Source organism: Pleurodeles waltl, chromosome 4_2 (genome assembly GCF_031143425.1).
Source record: "Pleurodeles waltl isolate 20211129_DDA chromosome 4_2, aPleWal1.hap1.20221129, whole genome shotgun sequence".
Classification (NCBI taxonomy): domain Eukaryota; kingdom Metazoa; phylum Chordata; class Amphibia; order Caudata; family Salamandridae; genus Pleurodeles; species Pleurodeles waltl.
The window spans coordinates 774,277,564-774,293,179 of record NC_090443.1 but is presented as its reverse complement, the minus strand read 5'-3'; the positions used below and the strand labels follow the sequence as shown (position 1 = coordinate 774,293,179).

Here is a 15,616-nt window from a genome sequence, read left to right as displayed (position 1 = left end):
TAACTTCCATCATTCATTGTCACTCTTTGGCAAGGAATGAGTTAAGTAAAGTTGCATGAGACAGTAGGCCAAATCTTCAGTGAACACCTAAATGAGTACATGTTTAAAGTAGTTTTGATGCCTTTATCTTAAAATAATGTAGTGTTAGTGTAGCAAGTTTCAAGATTGTTCAAGGTACAATAAAATTATAAAAGTTGAGTCCAATCTGTTAGATGAATTGTAAAGTTGATAAGAGCAAAAAATAAAAACAATTATAAAAATATAAATACTAATGTGTTTTCAGAAGCATAAAAAACATTGAGGATTGTAGCATGCAGATACTTTCGGGCCAGTGGAAATGGTATTTGTTGACTAAATTGGCCAAACCATAATAACAGATTTGTATAAGTATTAATTGAATTTGTTGAGAGTAAGACTCATCAGCAATATTTACCTTTGTTCCACAAAATTTTATGTATTGAAATGTATTTATTTGCAGTTTTAGATAGCGGATATAGCAGGGCTAAACGGATCGCAAGTCAATATACAAGATAAGTGATATACCAGATACAACACGGGTGAGATATATCTGTAAAGCATAGATTATGCCAGCTGAGCACAGAAAATACCAATAGGCAAATGCTGTACAAAAACCAAGTACACTAGAAGTCTATGTAAGAAAGCCAGTGAAGGTTCTGTCCACTGTGATTAAGCTGTGAGATCTGAGTGATTTAGCAAACTCAAGATGTCTTTGGGTTACAGATCTACAGAATATCAGTGTCAACAATTAAAAAGTATATGATGATGCGGAAAACTGTGGTGACATCAATCATTGTACAGTTTACTGCTGCTAACAGCATTCGCCACTAACAAATTACAATACCTAATATACCTGTTTGACATAATGTGGACAATAAAGAAACACATTTCAGTACCATCAACAAGAAAGTGTCTGTGGTACATTCCCATATTACGGAAGCACTTCAAATAACTCATGTTTCTGTTTTTCAACCTATTGGAATGTAGAGACAATGTGAAAGGTAAAAAGTCTGCAATAGCTTCATTTCAAAATGAAAGACATGTTGAAGTGCCTGCATCTCACAGCTGAAGCCCGATGTTCTTTTCCATTTGATCTACATGAAAGTGGGATTTTCCACACACAAACACTACTTACATTTTCAGACCTTAAAAAAAAAAAAAAATAGTTGTCCATTTCTTTAGTCAATCCAGCAATGAAACTATGCACGAGAATCTGAAGATAAGACTGAACATTTGTTCTTTCACATACCTCCCTTTCTCTATAATGATGTGCTTAGATAAGGGTCTAGACATGCCTCTGCAACTGCATTTATAAGGATCTACAATCAAAGTATACTCTATCAATAGTTCATTGCGGCCCCGTACTTTACAAATATAATTTATATATGATGAATATAGGTGAATTTAGAAAGTCTGAACATCTAAACTAACAACTATTTTCAAATGTTATCATGTTACTTGCCAGAGTGAAAGGAATAAGTCATTTTACATTTAAGTACAGTACCATTTGAAAAGACTAAACATTTTCCTTTAGCACAAAAGAAAACACAAAGAAACAGCAAACAATTTATTTTTGACACTATTTAGTTACACATAAATGATTTTGGTAGTTTGTAATCTAAACATGTAGTGACATACTAAAGAAATGTTATCAAGAAAGAACATTCTTTAGTACAGACAACCTTAAAGAACACAATCCATAATTAACAGCATAGAACCTCATTCACAACACAGTCAAAAACAAGAGATGGCCATCTGATTGATGTTGCTCTAGTTAAGGTTGAAGCAATTTGAAGTTCAAATTTACAAAAATAGCCTTAATATGTATCTTTTGTTCACATGTTTAAAGTAAAATCAACAAAGTAAATTTAAATATCTCTTTTGTACTGTAAAAGTGCTTAGTGCTCAGCAGGCAAACACATGTTGCTATTAGGAACGGACATGATAATTAGTGTGTTATTTAACAAACAATTTCTCATATTAGTAAATTATATTGTCAGCTACACATTCGAATTTAGACTTCAAATGTGACCCTGTAGACCTATTCACTGATCGTGATCCAAAAAGAAAACAGTTTATAAACAAACTGCTAACACATTCTTACAGAGATATGCCAAGCAATAAATTTAAAAGAGGCGTGTATCATCCACTGATCCTCTATATATTTAATTGTTGGTTGCCAGAAAGTTTCCATAACTGCACTGATATGAACTATAGACCATTTAGTGTAAGATATGGCAATCTTCCGAACAGTGCTAGATGTAGGAAAGCATTAATACAAAAGAAAAGAAAGCCAAAAGATCAGTTTACTCCTACCTTGGATGTCTAGAAACTAGTAGGCAAGTGGTGACCGTGACAACATCATATGGGTGAACCATTATCACAACCTAGTTCCTCAGCAGTCTTCACTCTACTGATAGTGGCCAAGCAGTAAAAACGACATAAAGTAAACAGAAGGGCTCTTAGATCCCAGTATACTTTCTGTTTCTGTCACTGACTCCCTGACTCCTGAAGCGGGGGTAGTGCCAAAGGTTTCAAAGGGAAATCTGGGGCCAACCCTAGTTGATTCATAACGTCAATGCTTCACCGGACACAGTACGATATTAGCATATGCTTATGGTCCCCTGTAGGAAAACATTTGGGAAACAGAATGCAATTTTTAAACCAGTGACGCTGTTGTAATGAGGGACTCCTTGAAATCCTGAATGCTAAAACACCACCCTGGAAAGTTTTAGGTGTTTTTATATATTTGGAATTGTATTCCAGGCTTCACTTCCTGGGTACCTTCATTCTTCTTTAAATGACTATATTATTATATTTAAATAATATTTTGTACATTTGATATGTTACTAAAGCTTTTAATATGAAATGTCTTGGATATGTAGATAATTAAAGTTTTACATTTCCTCCAAAGAAAAGTAATATTTTGAGGGGATTTATATGGAAATTACTTTTAAAAGAAAAGCAAAATCTGACTTTAGCATTCAACTGCAACATTGACATTAAACAGGAACCCCAGCTTTGAGTTTGAGAAGTCAATCATATCTTTAAATACTTTATCTTGACGTGCCCATACACTGTCCAAACATAACATTACTGAAAAGTGCTTTACATATAATTTACATATAATTACAATCATATCATTAAATACTTTAACTTGATCTGCCCATACACCGCCCAAATATAACATTATTGAAACATGCTTTACATATAATTTACAAGCGTAGATGAATTTTTTACTTGAAAAGAGTGGTCACTCTGAAGAAAACAGAAACATATGGTAATCACAAGTATGTCATAAACACATGTTACAGTTTTGCAATTTAATGGCACTGCTGGCTACTAGAATGTGTTAACTAGCACTGAAATTGTCCATTATAGACGGTTTTAAGCGATACTATATTGTCATCTCTTTCTAGAGGCCGAAAATAAATGAAAGTGAAAGTGACTCATCAGTTTTCAAATGTACCACTTCTGCAAAATATTAAATTATCTAGATTAAATTTACTAGACAATATTGTAGTTGAGCTTGATAAACTTTGTACCTTGTTTATTCACACCAATGACATATACAATGATGAAATCCTATCAATTACTCAAATACTGTCAAACTTAAATTTTGAATGTTTCATTAACACGCAAGTCTTTACCTCACTCATCTGAACATATTTAAAACAAAATGTCTTCATATTCACTAACCCCTGGATTTACAGATTTTTTAAAAATTTGCTTTCACATCATATCTTTCCCTTTTTTGAGTAAGAACATATTCATATTCATTTGTGTCATGTACTTTCTATTCTGAGAATATTATATCAGAGAGGTTTTTAAAATGTTGGTGGCTCAATTAAAATATACCAAGTTAAGCATCCTAATACTTTGGACCCCTTTTTAAAAGCTGAATGCTTTCTGTTTGAAATCTGATTACACGCACCTAATAATACAATTCAATAAGTTTTATTTTGCATAAAGCCACTAGATCTATGTCAAATAAATACTTCTTCTAAAATAAACAGCAGCATTCTGTGTGAAAGGTGTAAGTGTTCTTGGTATTCTGACACAAAGCTAGAAGCCAGAGGGCATTCTCATAATCCACCATAGATTTTATCATAAGATTAACAAAAAAAGTGCCACAAGGGGTACTACAAGTATATGCTAGGGAAAGTAGCTTCAGGTGGCAGCCTTAAAGCTGAGCCCATCATGCTCTCACATTGTTGTGCTAATGCTCAAAATAATATTTTCCGAAGATATTTCGCAGAAACAACCAAGACCAAATATTGAATTGCTTATATTTCCTTAGCCATAAAAAAGAGAACCTTGATTTGATTTACCTAGTTAATGGCGATCCTGACAAAGGCTGTTGATATGTGACCTCCAAGCAATGTAGGAGATATGCAATACATTGACCTACAGTGACAGCAAGAGGCACATCTGGGTGCAATAACTACACAGCATTAAACATCATTGTAAACAGATTAAAACCTACTGCAAGCAGGAGCATATGCTTCTTGTGATACTGAATCTGAGCACAACACATGCTTGAAGTTTAATCTAAGGATGACATAAGTAATGCAGATTTGTAGTACCGTCAAATGAAAAACAATTGTGCTAATCTCTAGTGTGGTATTGAAGTACTAGAGAGACATTCATTTGGTTACAATTCCAATAGTGATGATTATAGCTGCTTGGATGAAAACTGAGGTAGAAACTATTGTGTAGGTTTTTCAACAGTTTGCCAGAAACTTTGTACCATGTTTTATTGATTGTTAATTTTATTGTAGATGTGGGCATTTGTTATGAAATTCTCATAAATCCTGTTTCGATTAGTGACAGTAGTTAGGGTCTAAATTGGAATTACAAGTTTTGAATTAAAACTGCACCTTCATGATTTTCCCTGGGCACATTTCGGCAATACAAAAGTTAGTAATAAATCAGTAGAAAAGTCATCAGAATGAGGGGAATATTTGCAGCAATCAGCATGCATATAACACTTTTTGGAGTTAGCCCATGTTCCACAGGTCAAAATGGTGTGGTAATCCCGCATAAGTCAATTACCTTAACCTATAAGTGAGGTGTTAACACCTTGGTTTTCACACAGGACTTTCAGTGTGTCACTTAGTGTTTTTGTGATTTTATTAACTGATTCCAGTTTTACAAAATAATTGGACTTGCTTTTACTGGACTGACTAATGAGCTATGTTCTTAAGTATATGATTCAGGGAATGTACATAAATGCACTAATTGATTTGTTAATCACATATTCATAACTCAGTAAATGTATCTTAGATTCAGTAAATCACGATTAATGAGATGTTTGTATTAATTGATTTATGCTTGAGAATCCTTTTGTCTTAAAAACATTTAGGGCACAGTTTACAAAGATTACCACTTGAGTAGGGTGATTTTCATATGGACTTACTACTGAGTTCGATACATCTACCTATTGAGTTAGGCTTTATGAAGTGGACTCTTTTTGGAAAACCCTTTATAGTTTGTATTAAGCATGTAAATAGCTTTGTAGGCTTTGTAAACAGTTTAATGAAACTCCAAAATTAAACAGATGCTAAAATCAGTGAAAGGAAAAGATTTTTCTCTAAACTGTGCACAATTAGTCACACACAGTCATAGATTGTGACAAGAGAAAATGCATTGTAAGTAAACATCTTGGCTAAAATGTGTGTGTTAACCAAGAGAGCAGGCAGTAAGTTAAATTAGTGCTTGGTGCAAACACCTTTTACCACCATATTATGAAAGCGGTTTTCAGGAATTGGTAGTGTGTGACAAAAAAGTTTCATAATGATTGTATTGTAGCCTTTTGTGTTGGTGTGATATGTTCGGTTGCATGTTTGTACTGCTGTGTTGTTCTGCTGCATTATTGGAATGTAATGTGTTATTGTGGTGTGGCTGTGTTGCGTTCTGCCTTGTTATATTTTAATTGTGTTGTTATGCTGCTTTGTTTATGTTATGTTCTGTTGTTTATTTAAGATATGCCAACATATGTTGCCACATCAAGTAGCCAAAAGCAGCATATGTTTTTAAAATTCATGTGACAAGCAACCATTTGACACTCTCTAATGTGGAAGAAGAGTACCACTCCATCGTTTCAAATATTTAGGATAGGGAGCCCAAAACTGTGGCAGAGAATTATCCTAAATTAGCACTTGCATGGCTCACATTATGACCCCAAGAATTTTCACCAATACAATATGCGGTCTAATATTCATATAATACCACGTTTACCATGGTTATATTTTCTACTAATGGTTCAGGTATTCAGCTGACCAGCATTTACTAATTTAATCCCATGACAGGATTATTTCCAAATCAAATACTTGAAATTGCAACAACTAAACACGCGGCCAAAGCACGTTAGAGCTATTCTGACGGCCTCAGGTAGTTTTGGATTCTGTGAGTTTTGGAAGAAAATGTGATGTCTGAAAAGATTTTTTTACACAACAGATAAAATAAACTTTCTCAAAAGTGCAGCAGCAATCTCGAACGCTCTTACCTGAGGTTAAGTTAACGTTGTGTACATCAAAAGGGCTAGGCCAGCAGTTAGCTTTTCATAACACCGATATTCTATTTCCTAAATGTTAAATTAACATTTCAAAACCTGGCATACAGTATTAAAAATCTGTTTGGTTTCTACTCTGAAGCATTATTACTGACACAAGTAAGAACAGTGTCACGGTCTCAAATGATGCTATGTATAGATTGAAGTAATAGTTTAAAAACAATAGTGACATTTTAAAATAGTTATTGCACTGGTCAGCTGTGCCTTCGTGATGAATTCCACGTCTTCCAGAAAATAAGGCAATTTTCCGAGCATTCTACAAAACAAAAACAGAATATGTGTATAAAACGTGAGTAAATTAGTATGAATCAAAATTCATGACAGCGGTCTAGGGCGAAAAGCTAACAATTTGCGTACTCACCAGAGATACAGAATATGAAGAAAAAATTAATACTGAGCAGACACAATAGCCAATTGATAATGAACATGTTCAGGACTACTAGTGAGAATGGTGGGGTCGGTAGAAGGTTTGCTTCAAAACATAAACAAAAACATTTACACTACAAGCTTCTGCCTCTCCTTTAACAACATTAAACTGTCCTGAAGCTCTTGCTTTCATGAGCAACTGCGAATACTTAACCATTCTAGTCAGCACAAACAATGGACACAACAAGATACTTATATTTTGCAACCGTAAAAATCGATTTGCTATATTTTTGGATGTATGGAAACATCTGGTGAGTGGATATAGGAGCAATCACACAAATGTTTAGAGGTATACATTTTGTAAGTTTATTTCAAACCAATTCATGGTTTACTACTGTAGGAAGTTGTCTCTGTATGCACTATTTCAAAGTAAGGAATAGTATGCACAGAGTCCAAGGGTTCCCCTTAGAGGTAAGATAGTGGCAAAAAGAGATAATACTAATGCTCTATTTTGTGGTAGTGTGGTCGAGCAGTAGGCTTATCAAAGGAGTAGTGTTAAGCATTTGTTGTACACACACAGGCAATAAATGAGGAACACACACTCAGAGACAATTCCAGGCCAATAGGTTTTTTTTATAGAAAAATATCTTTTCTTAGTTTATTTTAAGAACCACAGGTTCAAATTTTACATGTAATACTTCAATTGAAAGGTATTGCAGGTAGGTACTTTAGGAACTTTGAATAATCAAAATAGCATACACAGTTTTCATATAAATCACATATAGCTATTTTAAAACTAGACACTTAGGGGGTGATTCTAACTCTGGCGGGCGGCGGAGGCCGCCCGCCAGAGTTCCCCCCTCCAGAATACAGCACCGCGGTCGTAAGACCGCTGCGGTGATTCTGGGTTTTCCACTGGGCTGGCGGGCGACCGCCAAAAGGCCGCCCGCCAGCCCAGTGGAAAACAACCGTCCCACGAGGACGCCGGCTCTGAATGGAGCCGGCGGAGTGGGAGGTGCGACGGGTGCAGTTGCACCCGTCGCGAATTTCACTGTCTGCAATGCAGACAGTGAAATTCAAAGTGGGGCCCCCAGGGGCCCCACGACACCTCATACCGCCATCCTGTTCCAGATGGCGGTATGGGGTGTCAGAATCCCCATGGCGGCGCAGCGAGCTGCGCCGCCATGGAGGATTCTTTTGGACAGCGGAAAACCGGCGGGAGACCACCGGTTTTCCTCTTCTGACCGCGGCCAAACCGCCGCGGTCAGAATGCCCTGTGGGGCACCGCCAGCCTGTTGGCGGTGCTCCCGCCAACCCTGGCCCCGGCGGTCCATGACCGCCGGGGTCAGAATGACCCCCTTAGTGCAATTTTCAACAGTTCCTGGGGGGGAGTAAGAGTTAGTTAGTTTTTGCAGGTAAGTAAACCACCTACGGGGTTCAAGTTTGGGTCCAAGGTAGCCCACCGTTGGGGGTTCAGAGCAACACCAAAGTTACCACACCAGCAGCTCAGGGCCGGTCAGGTGCAGAGGTCAAAGTGGTGCCCAAAACGCATAGGCTTCAATGGAGAAGGGGGTGCCCCGGTTCCAGTCTGCCAGCAGGTAAGTACCCGCGTCTTTGGAGTGCAGACCAGGGGGGTTTTGTAGGGCACCGGGGGGGGACACAAGTCAGCACAGAAAGTACACCCTCAGCAGCACGGGGCGGCCAGGTGCAGTGTGCAAACAAGCGTCAGGTTAGCAATAGAAATCAATGGGAGACCAAGGGGTCTCTTCAGCAATGCAGGCAGGCAAGGGGGGGGGCTCCTCGGGGTAGCCACCACCTGGGCAAGGGAGAGGGCCTCCTGGGGGTCACTCCTGCACTGGAGTTCGGATCCTTCAGGTCCTGGGGGCTGCGGGTGCAGAGTCTTTTCCAGGCTTCGGGATCTGAGGAACAGGCAGTCGCAGTCAGGGGGAGCCTCGGGATTCCCTCTGCAGGCGTCGCTGTGGGGGCAACTCTGGCTACTCACGGTCTCGCAGTCGCCGGGGAGTCCTCCCTGAAGTGTTTGTTCTCCACAAGTCAGCCGGGGGCGTCGGGTGCAGAGTAGCAAGTCTCACGCTTCCGGCGGGAAACGCAGTTGTTTTAAAGTTGCTCCTTCTGAAACAAAGTTGCAGTCTTGGGTGAACAGAGCTGCTGTCCTCGGGAGTTCTTGGTCCTTTTAGAGCAGGGCAGTCCTCTGAGGATTCAGAGGTCGCTGGTCCCTGGGGAAAGCGTCGCTGGAGCAGTGTCTTCAGAAGGGGGTGAGACAGGCCGGTAGAGCTGGGGCCAAAGCAGTTGGTGTCTACGTCTTCTCTGCAGGGTTTTTCAGCTTAGCAGTCCTCTTCTTCTTAGGTTGCAGGAATCTGAGTTCCTAGGTTCTGGGGAGCCCTTAAATACTAAATTTAAGGGCGTGTTTAGATCTGGGGGGTTAGTAGCCAATGGCTACTAGCCCTGAGGGTGGGTACACCCTCTTTGTGCCTCCCCCCAAGGGGAGGGGGTCACATTCCTATCCCTATTGGGGGAATCCTCCATCTGCAAGATGGAGGATTTCTAAAAGTTAGAGTCACCTCAGCTCAGGACACCCTAGGGGCTGTCCTGACTGGCCAGTGACTCCTCCTTGTTATTTTCATTATTTCCTCTAGCCTTGCCGCCAAAAGTGGGGCCGTGGCCGGAGGAGGCGGGCAACTCCACTAGCTGGAGTGCCCGGTGGTGCTGTAACAAAGGGGGCGAGCCTTTGAGGCTCACCGCCAGGTGTTACAGTTCCTGCAGGGGGAGGTGTGAAGCACCTCCACCCAGTACAGGCTTTGTTACTAGCCACAGAGTGACAAAGGCACTCTCCCCATGTGGCCAGCAACATGTCTCGAGTGTGGCAGGCTGCTAAAACCAGTCAGCCTACACGGGTAGTTGGTTAAGGTTTCAGGGGGCACCTCTAAGGTGCCCTCTGGGGTGTATGTTACAATAAAATGTACACTGGATACCAAACTTCACAGTTTTCAGGTTAGCCATTATGGTGCTGTGGAGTTCGTGTTTGACAGACTCCCAGACCATATACTCTTATGGCTACCCTGCACTTACAATGTCTAAGGTTTTGCTTAGACACTGTAGGGGCATAGTGCTCATGCACTTGTGCCCTCGCCTATGGTATAGTGCACCCTGCCTTAGGGCTGTAAGGCCTGCTAGAGGGGTGACTTATCTATACTGCATAGGCAGTCAGAGGTTGGCATGGCACCCTGAGGGGAGTGCCATGTCGACTTACTCGTTTTGTCCTCACCAGCACACACAAGCTGGCAAGCAGTGTGTCTGTGCTGAGTGAGGGGTCCCCAGGGTGGCATAAGACATGCTGCATCCCTTAGAGACCTTCCCTGGCATCAGGGCCCTTGGTACCAGGGGTCCAGTTACAAGGGACTTACCTGGATGCCAGGGTGTGCCAATTGTGAAAACAAAAGTACAGGTTAGGGAAAGAACACTGGTGCTGGGGCCTGGTTAGCAGGCCTCAGCACACTTTCAAATCAAAACTTAGCATCAGCAAAGGCAAAAAGTCAGGGGGTAACCATGCCAAGGAGGCATTTCCTTACAACTACTTATTAAAAATTCATGTATAGTACCTCATATGTAACGTATTCAGATCGTAATGCATGTGTCTCTCTTTACTGTATTCACACACATTTTCCCTCACAGTTAAAGATCTTACCCTTTATGCGCACATCATATGCTGTGTATTATGCTTAGGTAAGTTTAAGAAACTGGTGGAATTTACTTTTTTATTTTCAGTGTTAGTTTTTCCTGTGTGTATTTTTGATTTATTACAAATAACATCCCTTGCCAAACATACCCTGAAATAACTGTGCTAATGGATGCATTATCTCCACAAAAGGCACCTTATCGACTCCAGTGTAAGCAAGGTACCCAGATTACTGTAAGAAGTACTTTCTAAAGTCAGATACACAAATAAAAAGTTCGACTTTTGTGTGTACTAACCTAACTGGCATTGCATATCCCTAGATACACTTTTGTTACACCGTTGGATGTGGTTACATTTGTATATCCATGTGGATAATATGGGGCAGATGCATGAAGGGATTTTGCAGACGAAAAAGATCTGATTCATAAAATTGAGAGCCTTTGCAGGTGCAAAATGGCCTTTTAGTTTGTAAAAGACCAAATTGCGTTTTGGCAAAATGTTACTTAATTGAAATTTGAGTTTGCAAGTACATACCGAACCACTATTTCGAAGGGGGATGTCTGGAGCATCCCTTCCAAATAGAGATTCGCTATGGGATGTATAAATGTTTCGAAACCAAAATCTGATTGCATAACATTAATAGTTAGAACTACATAAAGGTAGTGGTGACCTATTTGCAGTCAGGAAAGGGTCTCCGCTTTGTGAATATTGACAGAATTTTTTTTTTGGCATAGTCAGAGTATCCAAGGAACGCTGACTAAACTTTCTAAACTGGCGGTCGGGGACTCGTAATCCCCTGGGCAGCGCTGCAAGCGGTCAAAATACACAAGATTGCACCGCCAGCCTGTCGGCAGTGCAATCGCCAAAACAGCCCTGGCGGTCTTTGACCGCCAGGGTTGCAATGACCCCCATAGTGGTCTACTGACCACAGTAAGCCACCATCCATGTGCTGACAGTAAATATAGTGGGTAGCAGTTTGCAAACTACTTCATTAATATGCATGAGGTAGGTTGAATTACAACTCACTATTACTCAGTATTTTGCGATTTAACCTATTAGTACTTAGGTCAATTCCCAGAAAGTTGGTATGCAAATTGCAACCACTTAACAAATACAATCTTCTCTAATCTGGCCCTATATTTGTGAAACATGTGGCTTATTTTCTGTACATGCATTACGCATGCAGAATAAAAAGATGTGCATTGGGCCTTTGTGAACTGCATATACTATAAAACCTGGGCAAACTTTCCTGGTACAAGATAGTCATATAGGGAAAGGTTTATTTCTGACTTCTGATATATCCATTTTTTTAACAGCTTTTTCACATATAATTCACATATAATGATGCGATCTGGACTAACCGGTTTATGGAGTTCCTGACTCTCCCTCTTCACCTGTTGTAGCTGGCACATCATTAGAATGAACTTGTGATGCCTCTTCTTCCTCCTTGATCCAAGATGTTATTTCTCCAGATTCTTCATTTGCGACATTGTAGACTGTTCCTTTTGTTGTCTCTTCACCTTCAGGGCATAACTCATTCGCCATATTTTCTGCAGCTTGAGTCAACATTTCTTCTGGATTCACATCTAGATTATTGCAGGCTTCATAGTTCGTTTCAATCACAGGCACTGCTGCATCAACGTTCCCTTCATTATCAAATGATAAGCCTACAGATGTTTCTGCAGCTGTTTCTTCAGAGATTAATTCCCTTTGGTAGTCAGAATCTTTTCCATGATCTATTTCTCCTTCATTGGGTCCTTTTCCATTAGGAATATATGTCACATCTCCATCCTCAGATACTAGTTCATTTGTCTCAACTATTTTCTCCTCACTCTTTTCCACTACCTCACATTCAGAGCTTTCGTCTTCAATCAGCTCTGCTAACTTTACAATTTCATCCACTTCATTTCCTTGGTTCGTGCTTCCCTCAGATACGGCACTCTCTAGAGATACTTCAGTGGCAACCTCCTCCTTTGTTATTGTTTTATCACCTTCATTTGCTATTTCTTCTAAGGTAACTTCCCTAGTAAGTGCCATTTCTTCTGAGGTTTCTGCTACAGTCTCTTCTTTTTGTGATGCTGCCTCCTCAGACATCAGTTCTTCATCCAGTATTGTTTCAATTGCTTGGTCTGGTACTACAGCAGTAGATATTTCCCCTGTAACAGGTGTTAATTCCCTTATTAAATCTTCATCATCCTTTAAATGTTCTTCTGATGCTCCTATTTCCACTGTGGATTCTGCTACTGGGACAACATTCAACACCTCTGGGGTTATTTCCTCTACCACCGATACCTCATCCAGTTCAGTTAGCCTCTTGAGGTTTTCTGGACTTTCATGGTCTTTTGTCCCTGTCAAGGCATCCTCCTCATTAGGTAAAATGTCTTCTCCTGTTACTGGTTCTACAATTGTACTATCTTCCTCATCAATACATGCATCTTTGGTGGTGTTCTGCTGACCTATTTCAATGGTTTGTGTGTCTGTCTTCTCAGTCTCTGGTATAATGTCATGGCCTGCTTCATCCACGTTCATTGCTGCCTCAGGAGAGGTTCTGTCACCTGCCCCGTTTGTGTGAACCTCTTCCTTAGCTACTTCATTTGTTTCTTCTGCTGTTCCACCTTTTACAGGCTCTTGCTCTTTGTCTTCAAAGCCTATTTCTACAATTGTTTCTTGAGCAGCTGATGAGCTTTCCTCCTCTTTCTTTTTTTTCATTGTTTCTGCATCAGCTTCTCCCCCTTCAGGGATGGTCTCAGTGGTTGTTTCCTCTCTATTACAGACCTCATTTAGGGGAGGTTCCTTCCTTTCAGGTGAAATGCTTAAGCAAACCTGCTCATCATCACCCTGAGAGGGTATGGCTTGTTCTGCCCCTTCTGGCACATCTTTGTTTTCTACATCATTTCCATTTACTTTAATGTCTAACATTTCATCATGAACCTGAAGAGAGATTTCCAGTGCATCTTCCATTGATGTTTCTTGTGCAGATCTAGTCCTATCACATGCTGCTTTGTCCTCTGTATCCATTGCTTCCGCTGTGGTTTCTTTATCACCATCTCCTTCATCCATAGCAGTCAAAATTAAATTATTCTTCTCAACTGAAGCAATTTCTCCATCTCCTTCTTCCTTCTGTAGTGGCTCATCACAAACAACACCTCCTTCACTTGGCAATACTTCTGCTACAAGTTCTTCATCCTCCTGGATCACATCTTCAGTCATAATTTCATTTTCAGACGCTTGGCCTTCTAGCACTTTATCATCAAAAGGCTCACACATACTGCTTGAAACATCTTTGTCAGCATTTTCAAGTGTTTCCTTGCTGGTTATAACTTCTCTATTGGATTCTTTTTCCATCTCAATCCCATCTCTATCTAGTGTTACCTCTTCAAATTCTATGTCCTTGGTTTCTACATTTTCTATAATCAGCCTATCATCTTCACCTACTTTGTTTGAATCAATTAGCCCATTAACATTACTTGAAATTACAGCATTCCCTAAATCCTGAAAAGATTCTGATTCTATATGCTCTTTATGTTGTAAACTGGCTACTAGCCCTTCTTCCTCAAGTGCCTCTTTGTCTAATAAATTAGGAACTTCTTTACTTAAGGATAATTCCTCTTTATCAGCTTCATTCTCTTTTTTCACATCTGTGTTCTCCATCACCTCAGTTGCTATCTGTGATACATCCTCCATTGTCTTTTGACTCTCTTCTTCAGCATCTTCATCACAAGTTAAATCTTCCACTATACCTTTCCCTTCAGCAGCTACTTCAGTAGGTTCATTCTCAACAACAGGTTCTGCTGCCTCAAATGGATCCCTTGCAACCATATTGTGTGTATCTGAGCTGGGAACTGGATGTACTGTTGGGTTTCCCTCCTCTGTTTCAACAGCATCCTCTTTCTCACTCTCCACATGATTAGTTAATGTGTCTCCTTCCATTGGTATTTCCTGTTCCATGCTTGCTTCTGCAGGTGCCATTTCTTGGTTGATGAGTTGCTCCTCAAATATTTCTTTCCTACAGTCTTCCATCATTGACATTAGCTTTGATTCCTGTTTTACAACTGCTTCTGTAGTTTCCTCTAATTCAGACACAATTAATTCGGAAGTTTTCTCCACAGCTATAGCATTTCTTTCAGTTACAAAGTCCATAGTGTTTGCTTCACCCATCTCTGTCATGGATGATTCTTTAATTAATGGTCCAACAGTCTGAGAATCAGTGTCCATTGACTGGTCTTCAGTACCAAGGGCATCTTCTAAGCAAAAATCATCTGCCACAGAGTCTTCTGCCACGTTCTGAGCAGCATGCACTGTAAAATATATATTACAGAAGATATATTATTAATTCAAACATCAGTTAATTCCATTTCAAGCATTCTCAAATGAATGGCAATCCAATGTTTACTGTTCAAGGTTAAGATATGTCACACTTATAACACATTTTATTACTTATTAATACCAAATGCATGGTAAGTAAGGCTAACTATGTCCTTTAGATTCCATGTTGTACAACCAATGATAGGTGGCACAGAAAAAGATTGGAAGAACTGTCCACTCAAAGACACTATTTGGCCAATTAGGTGGCATAACTACCACCTCACATAAGTAATGGGTCTTTGTCAAGGGCGGTGATGAGGACACAGTAATGAATTAGGGTCCTTCTTACTCTAAGGGGACACATATATGTAGCATCCCTCATCCTAAAGTGAATTTCATATGCTCACATGTTTGCTTCTCACAGCCTTGTGTACCTTTGTTACTTAAAACAAAAATGGCACTGATGATATTTCACATCCGAATTACTAAAGTGCATTTCTGGTGCTGAATACCATTAATGTTAAAGAATATTTGGTTTGTAAGTCATTGTTGGCTTATAAAAAACACACATCTAAAGTCCATTATTAATTGGAGCAACCCTCATCCCAAAGGATATTCAAGCTTTGTCATAAATCCTAAACTGCAGTGGTGTTTGTATG

The 15,616-nt window shown here is 39.8% G+C and overlaps 1 protein-coding gene across 2 annotated transcripts in view; it reads right to left on the bottom strand.

Annotated features, from left to right (window-relative positions):
• Positions 1-454: 454 nt before the first annotated feature.
• The window catches only part of ERICH3 (glutamate rich 3), a 325,653-nt gene continuing 310,491 nt past the window's right edge, over positions 455-15,616 (bottom strand). For both annotated transcript variants that reach the window (XM_069232437.1, XM_069232438.1), the window contains exons 14-15: positions 12,014-14,950; positions 455-6,848 (exon numbers count right to left, since the gene is read on the bottom strand). In XM_069232437.1, the coding sequence (XP_069088538.1) occupies positions 12,018-14,950 (2,933 nt within the window). In that variant the 3' untranslated portion in view covers positions 455-6,848; positions 12,014-12,017. The remainder of the gene's footprint in view (positions 6,849-12,013; positions 14,951-15,616) is intronic.